The following is an 8,793-nucleotide window of genomic DNA, read 5'->3' as shown; positions in this document are numbered from 1 at the left end:
CATAAAATATCAATTACAATTCACTTACACCGCACATAACACTATGTACCGTCCCCCTCCCCTCAATCGACCGCAACCAACCAAACGAACAAACAGTCACGCTATCACACTCCACCTAAAACTATTTCCACCCCTATGACAATAGGATTAAAGTTCAAATCATTTTCTGAAAATAGAGGAATGCAGCACGCTTCAAATAGAAGGCGATACGGAAAGGAAAGCGCGGGAAATGGAGCGTTGCGATTGGCCGGCCGCGTCCAATGGCGGAGTGGGCGGAGCGAGTGCGCGTGCGCACGGGAGCGCGACGCGGCTGCAGTCGTGCAGCGCTCGCCGCGCGGGACGGACGCATGGTGCGCGAGTGGTGTGTGTGTGACATGATGCTGGGCGGCATGGATGGCAAGGAGTACGGCGCGCTGCACGCCGCAGCCGCCGCCGCGGGGTACGCTATGGAGACTGGTGAGACGATTCTTCATCACGATTTGTGAAAAGTGCTTTTGAAAGGTTTCTACGTGAGTTTTCCTTGGTGACTTTCACCATAGTAAAGAGGAGAAAAGCTTTGGTTATATTGATACGAAAAGATTTTAGAAAATAACTTAACATAAGAAACAAACAGAAAAGATGACTAACTTGAAATAGCTTAATTTGTGATGAACAGGATGGATTTCCATTGTAGGTACCTATTCCAATAGATTCAAAGCAGGCTCATTAGATTTAAAATAGGAAATATATACCTATCTATATCTAATCTTAACATTATAGCTGCATCATGTTATTGTGCCATTGCCATTGTGAATCTTCAATCTATGTAAAGATCATCATTTTTCACACCACCTATTCACATTTTACCTATCTAGACAACTAAGTAGGTACCTAGGTACCTACGTGTCAGATGATGAAGCTTTGAAAGTGAAAATCCCTTGTCCTGCTTCATAGGAAGTTTATATACCTACCTAGGTGTTCGTTCGTCGCGAGTTGCACGGATAAATCGCTGTGCGAATTATAATTATTATATAGTGTAAAAGTGGAATTATTAACTATTTATTCAGTTTAATAACAAATTATAGACGCTGTGTAGCATCAGTGAGCATTTTTTGTGTAATATTATCACTTAAAATATACAGTTTTTGGTTGATAATACAAATTTTAAATCAAAGAACTTGTAACGTACGAACAGTTGAAGTGTTAATCATTAAAACGCGTAAGCGACGCGTTTTTCACGGCGCTTAAGACCTTTTTCTCGCCACCGACCACTGCTTTGCATCAACGTTCGGAATACCATTTACGGGTTACCCTGTTTTGTATTTACAAAATCACACAGCGTTCACACTAATTACGCTTTATAAAATATCATATACCTAATTAATAATAGATTAAAATGCCTACAAGAAATTGTTCTGGTTGCATGAAAGTTATTAAAAGCAGAGAGGGCCTTCAATGCTTTGCATGTAAAGAATGGTATGACTTATTATGCGCGAATATATCTGATAAACAGTATAAATTAATGACTCTCGAAACTAGGAATTTGTGGAAATGTCCAGTATGTATCAGCAAACTACCAAAAAAAGATAATTCGAACACTCCTGCCAGATCGACTCGGGACTTGAGCCCAACAACTGTAACTCAATTAAATGTAATTAATTCGCCCATTTTACCAAGTGAAGCGCAACGCTCCGAAACACAAAATGAATACGTCGATACACTACTAAAAGATATCACGGGAGGTAAGCTGAGGGACATTATAAGACAAGAAATAGACCAAGCATTTCGGGATTCGATAAAAAATATTATTAACGAGCACTTTGGCAAAATAAACGAATTAATATCCACTTTTCAAGATTCGCTAACATTTTTCAACGAGCGTTATGAGGAAATGAAAACAACTTTGGAAGAAAAATGTCGCACAATAAATAAGCTGGAAATGGATAATATAAAATTAGTCCAGTCGGTAAATGACATGAAGAAAAGCCTTAATACGATTGAACAACATGCCCGATCGAGTAACATTGAATTGCAATGCGTACCAGAATACCGCAATGAAAATCTATTAAACACAGTCCTTCAACTAAGTAAAACTATTAAATGTGACATTAAGGATACAGATATTCTTCTATGTACAAGGGTTGCTAAACTGAATACGCAGAGTTCAAGGCCACGTTCTATTATTGTGAAATTCAGTAGCCCAAGATTACGAGACACATTTTTAGCTGCAACATCCATGTTCAATAAGAAAAAGGACTTAACAGAGAAGTTAAATACCAGTCACTTAGGAATTGCATCGAATCCTCCTATACCTATATATGTCACCGAGCATCTTTCGCCGATCAACAAAACCATCTACGCGGCTGCCAGACTTAAATCTAAGGAACAGCATTATAAATTTGTTTGGGTGCGTAGTGGAAAAGTTTTCATGAAGAAGGATGAAACGTCAAACACCATTTTTATAGATAACTTAGAAAAACTTTCCTCGTTGTAGTGGTTTCTATAGTTTCAGTAAATTTATAGCAAATTGGTCATATTCTGGTGCTCTAAACCATATAACATTCGACTCGGTTAAGCTATACTATCAAAACACTAGAGGCCTTCGTGGAAATCTTGCTAAGGTGCGCCAGCATATACAGACTGAAGATTTCGATGTTTACATATTTACGGAAACGTGGCTTTGTAGCGGCATCTTTGATTCTGAAATGTTTGATGGTAAGTTCACGGTTTATCGTAGAGATAGGGAAACATCTTCTCTATATCGACACAAAAGTATAGGTGGAGGAGTTCTGGTAGCGGTATCTAATAAACTCGTTTCTTCGCGTATGCATAACTGGGAGAGCAACTGCGAAGACTTATGGGTCACGATCGAGTTGCAATCACAAAAATCAAATGGACACAGTTTGCTCAAGCTTTGTGCTGTTTACTTAGCCCCCCCAATTCGGGTTGATGTTTTTGATCATTTCATTGATAATTGCCACACTGCATTGGAGAGATCTTGTGATAATTTCACATTGATCGTGGGTGACTTCAACTTGCCCGGTATAAACTGGGTAACGCAAGACAATGCTCCGTACTTAATCACCTCTGACACAAGTACGGGGTACCTCAAAGACCGCTTGATCGATTTTAATGCATTACATAATCTTCAACAGTACAATAATATACAAAATTTTCAAAACAAAATTCTCGAATCCTGTTCGTGAAGTAGATAGGTTTCACCCGCCATTAGAAATAACACCAATCATAAGCCCAAAAATAAATAAGTCCATACCAAGGAAAAAGTTTCTGTTCCATAAGGCAAATTATAACGACATCAACGAAATGCTCAAAAATATAAACTGGAATACAGAGCTCTGTCCGATGGAAGACGTTGATGTCATGGTAGATAAATTTTATAGTATTATCCACAGTATAATTAAACAATGTGTCCCTGAAGTCAAGACTTGTGGAAATAAATATCCTTCTTGGTACTCATTCAGACTTATTAAATTATTGAATAAAAAGCATAATTTACATAAAAGAATAAAAAAATACAATAACCCTATGGATATTATTGAATTCAAATATTTGAGAAAAGAATCAATGTTATTAACGAAACAGTGTTATGCTAATTATTTAAAAAATATTGAGAATTCGATAAAGATTAATCCCAAATATTTTTGGACACATGTAAAAAACTTGAGGAAGGGAAATATTTCTTATCCTTCTACCATGTCACTTGGTAATGAATCTTGTAGCAACCCAAAAGATATCTGCGACTTATTTGCAAAGTATTTCTCCTCTGTCTTTAATCCTTCTATTGTTGATTTGAACTACAAATCTATGGCTTTATCTAATGTATCCAACGTAGCTCCTATGCTCAGTGCATTTTCAATATCGAGTCATACAATTAAAAAGGCATTATTGGCCTTGGACCTGAGTAAAGGACCAGGTCCAGACAACGTCCCGCCCATATTTCTTACCCGTTGTGCAAGCATGCTGTCCGTTCCCCTGGCGCTAATTTTTAATACTTCCCTTAATAATGGTCTGTTTCCATCAGTTTGGAAACAAGCTCGAATTGTACCCGTATATAAGGGTGGCAATCGTGATCTTATATCAAACTATCGCCCAATCTCCATCCTTTCTACCTTGTCAAAGGTCTTTGAGTCAATGGTTTATGAAGTACTCCACAAGCATGTCTACTGTCATTTTTCTGAATCTCAACACGGTTTTATGACTAAAAAGTCTACTAATACAAATCTTGTAACATATGTAAGTAATTTAACCGAGGCAGTTGATCAGGGTCACCAAGTCGATGCAATTTATACCGATTTCTCAAAGGCCTTTGACAAGGTAAACCATTCAATTCTAATACAGAAATTGGAGTTGTTCGGAGTGTCTGCCACCGTCTTGAATTGGTGCAAATCATATTTGGATACCAGGCCGTCGTCTGTTGTTCTCAATGGTAGTCAATCAGAAAGTTATATCGCAACCTCAGGTATTCCACAGGGCTCGAATTTAGGGCCTTTATTCTTTAATGTTTTTATAAACGATCTGCCGGATATATTCAAACACTCCATTCCATACCTTTTTGCAGATGATCTCAAGTTAATCCGCGTAATTCGTTCAGAGACGGATGCAAATTTGCTCCAATCAGATCTGCAAAAATTAAATGAATGGTGTTCTTGTAACATGATGCTTCTGAATTGTGACAAATGCTACCATATAAAATTTACGCGCAAACACAAGATCATAGAGTCTTCATACAATATTCACGGATCGTTGTTGCAAGAAATTAAGGTAGTTCGAGATCTTGGAGTTTACCTTGATTCACAATTACGCTTTACATCTCATTACGACAACATATTGGCTGCAGCATATCGATCGCTTGGCTTCATTCTACGGTGCTCCAAAGACTTCAAAGATCCCAATACAACACTTTTGCTATACAACAGCTTTGTTCGTAGTCGTCTCGAGTATTGTTGTACAGTCTGGAACCCAACCTATCAAACGCATATAAATCGTATCGAGCGTCTGCAAAAATTACTGGTTCGGCGTTTGGCATTCAAAGCTGGAATTGCTAAATCTTGCACAAGTTACCTGGACAGGCTCAATTATTTCAGGATAATGAGTTTAAAATCTCGTCGTACAGTGTTGGATGTTGTCTTCTTATTTAAAATACTCAATCACAGCATTGTTTCTCCTGAACTATTAAGTAGAATATGTATCAATGTCCCCGCTAGGATCCCTCGTTATCCCTGCGCTATACTCAGAACTCCTCCATTTCGTACAAACTTAGGGAAACATTCCCCAATGGTTAGACTTACCCATGAATACAACGTTATCGCAGCAAAGTCACGTGAAATCGATATATTTCACAATTCACTTGCGGTGTTCAAACGTATTGTTATCAATCATTTTAATAGTATATGTTAATTAAAACATTATAAACTTATATCAGTACCTACCTAGGTTCTAACCTAGTATTAGTTTAGAATACATATTAGTAAATACGACCTTTCAAATTTTTTTAAATGTATTTTCAGCAAGACGTACACTAGTCATTTAGTCATTTTTTTCACTATATATACATTTATAAAAGTTCATGTACTTATGAGAAATTTATTATAATAAGAGATACAATCTTTTCTTTTTCTTATTACACTATAATGTCTTAAAATAATATTGTCATCTGTTCAAATAATATTTGTAATATGATCGTTGTAATTTCCTGTAAGTAAAGATACATAAATGATTTTTGTCGTAAGCAATTTTAGAATTAAGTTTTCAAACTATGTATTCTTTGTTGGAAATTCAAAATAAAAAAAAAAAAAAAAAAAAAAAAAAAAAAAAAATAAACTACCGGTCTACGATGTACCTACCAAAATAAAAATCATTACCATGCGGCCATGGTTCCATTATAGGTACCTACGCATTTAAATTTATAAAACGCATAAAATACCTATAGGTACATACCTACTTACAAACAGAAATCGGTTATTTACCTACTCTTCTACTCTTCGCAGCATTTCATCTCATGAGTTTACTGTTGAAAAAATTTTCGTATCTATCGGTTAAATAGGTAGATAGGTACCTACTTAGGTACGTTCTTTTCTCCTATCGGTTACCTAAGTAGTTAATCAATTACAAACGCACACCACAGAAAGAACGAACTCTCTGTTTAAAATTTTTGTTATTTGTAAAAACAAAAGAATTAAAATTCTGTTGTCTACCTAATAATAGGGTAAAAGTGGGATAGATGCCCCACTTTTTGAAATAGCCTCATAATTTAAAAAACATGAATCTTATACGAACACTTTGTATGAATATAGCTAGGTTAATTATCTGTTTTGAATTACTATATATATTTTTAATCCTATCATTTATAGATAATGTGTAATAAATATTTTTGTAGAACACCCTTTTTGAGGATAGATGCCTACCTAGTTGGATAGTTGCCCCACCATGAAAATACTAAGGAGGATAGATGCCTGCAGAGTGGGATAGATGCCTGACATACTCTATAAACGCGAAATCTAATAAAATTAATATGATAAACCAGCAAATGTCAAGTTCACATAGTTGTTCTGTTGTCCAAGAATATACTTGCGCTCGCACTCCTTCTTTTCTTTTGTATTTTCGTGGCGTGGTTCTCCTACAATCAGTATAAGGGCAGATCATTAATAAGTAAGTAAACATAACAAAAAAAAAGCAAATTAAACGAGTAAAATCGGTTAACATAGAGAAAACCTCTGACGCAATCGGGTAAAAATATAAACAGTACCTGTGATTATCGATACTAACATGTACATATGTATTGAGGGATAGATGCCCTTAGAGGCCCCTAAGGGCATCTATCCCTCGAAAAAAAAGGGGCAACTATCCTTTTTGATAAGGATAGCTGCCCCAGTAGTTTTTTTATTAAATAAAAACAAAAGAGCCACTATTTTCACTTAGATTTGTACTTAATGAACCAGTGTATAGACATAATAAGAAATATAGTGAAATTTATTAATACTTATTAAGTTATGCAAAGGCAAATATCAACCTTTTTAAATTTTAACGTGTTCGTGAAGTTCGCCGCCGATATTATAACACGCACTAGCGAAACACGTCTTCACCAAACAACAGATCATGCGTACACGAGGTGCGGGGTGATAGGAGCTCCTATTTAAATCATTAATTCGTTGTCAGGACTCTGGGAAGTGAGGTTTTTTGAAAATGGGGCATCTATCCTAGTGCGGCATCTATCCCACTTTTACCCTAAATAATTTAGCAGCTTTAACTAATTTCCTACCTCGCAGTTTTCCCGCGTTTTTCCAGTCTTAGCATGATGATAATACATTAATACCTATATATATATATTATAGCCTTCCTCTATAAATGGACTAGGTAGGTAGGTACTTTTCGAACAGTGAAATTTTTCAAATCGGACCCGTGCTCTCTGAAATAAGCGCGTTCCAAAGAAACAAACGGCCTTTAGCTTTAAAATTTAAGTAAGTACCTATAGAAGTATAGATAGTGATGTAACGAATCGAATGTCTGCAGGAATACTCTCTATTCTGTCTAAAACAGAAACTGGTACTTTTACGCGTCGTATATTTTCCATTTCCAATTTCTTTAGGTAGGTATACAGGGTGTCCCACTGTTGGTATACTAAACTCAAAGGAGGTTATAGTTTTGCATACGCTGAGTACCTACGTAAAAAATACTTATAAAATTCCAGACGCAGTTTTTTTTTTCAAATGTTTGAATTCTTAAAACTCTATGTGTACCTACACCCCTAACATGCAACCCGCCCAGGAGCACGCCCGCCCATTTGCTAAGCACGAAAGAACTTGTAGTTTTGCATACCTACACTGATCACGTAAAAAATACTTGAACAACAAAATTACATCAAAAAAGTTTTGCTATAAAATTTTTCCTGAAAATCCATGTTTTCTCCTCTAGCTTCGCGCAGCCGGCAAATCCTACCGCTTCGCTATTGTGAGCATTTTGTCTATGAAAACATAATCTTAAACGATAGGTCACGTGCTGGTAAAAATCAAAGCTGGGCGGGTTGCTTTTTAGGGGTACACATAGAGTTTTAAGAATTCATCTATTTGAAAAAAACTGCGTCTGGAATTTTATAAATATTATTTACGTAGTCAGCGTAGATACCTATGCAAAATTATAAGCTCCTGTGAGCTTAGTATACCTACCAACAGTGGGACACCCTGTATATTAAAATTAATATTAATAAATGTACTAATGATTTATTTATCTCTTATGGATAGCCCACAATAACTTTTTTTTGTCATTTACTTTTTACGACAAATAATGGCTAATTTTCGATGCGATTTTAACCAATACAGCATTAATCCTTAACCAATTAAATACCTTGAATACATTGTTCATTTAATATAGATCTCTATGGCCCTTTACACCGTATGATTTAAGTGAATATTTTCGAAGATATTACAGATTTAAAAATTGCGGGACGTAGCGTTTGCGGCGATACCGGCCGGCCGCCCGGCTATCTATTTTATACCTACCCGTGCGAAGCCGGAACGGGCTGCTATGTTTTTATATACATATAATATGTACAACGTTCACAGTTTTTCTGTAGTGTATTTAGTATCAGCATTGCACCCGTGCGAAGCCGGGGCGGGTCGCTAGTTATCTACATAAACTAGATTTCCACTCGGGGCTTCGCCCGCGCTATACTAGGTACTTATTCATTGTACCTAATCGGTTCAGTACCTAGTACCTACTTCCGTGAGTAACAAACATCCATCTCATATAGGTAGGTACACACATCTATCCTTACAAACATTCGCATCCTACTAATAG

At 36.4% G+C, this 8,793-nt stretch overlaps 1 protein-coding gene across 1 annotated transcript in view; it reads left to right on the top strand.

Annotated features, from left to right (window-relative positions):
* The first annotated feature begins 329 nt into the window (after positions 1-329).
* Positions 330-8,793, top strand: part of Poxm (paired box pox-meso) — a 30,994-nt gene continuing 22,530 nt past the window's right edge. The window contains exon 1 of the mRNA XM_090112498.1: positions 330-456. Within this exon, the coding sequence (XP_089968624.1) occupies positions 348-456 (109 nt within the window). The 5' untranslated portion in view covers positions 330-347. The remainder of the gene's footprint in view (positions 457-8,793) is intronic.

This window comes from Colias eurytheme, chromosome 18 (assembly GCF_061535395.1).
Source record: "Colias eurytheme isolate Ceu_HAF_F1 chromosome 18, ilColEury1 Martin Lab GWU primary, whole genome shotgun sequence".
Lineage (NCBI taxonomy): Eukaryota > Metazoa > Arthropoda > Insecta > Lepidoptera > Pieridae > Colias > Colias eurytheme.
Note: the sequence above shows the minus strand (reverse complement) of the source record. Positions and strands in the feature narration are given on the sequence as shown.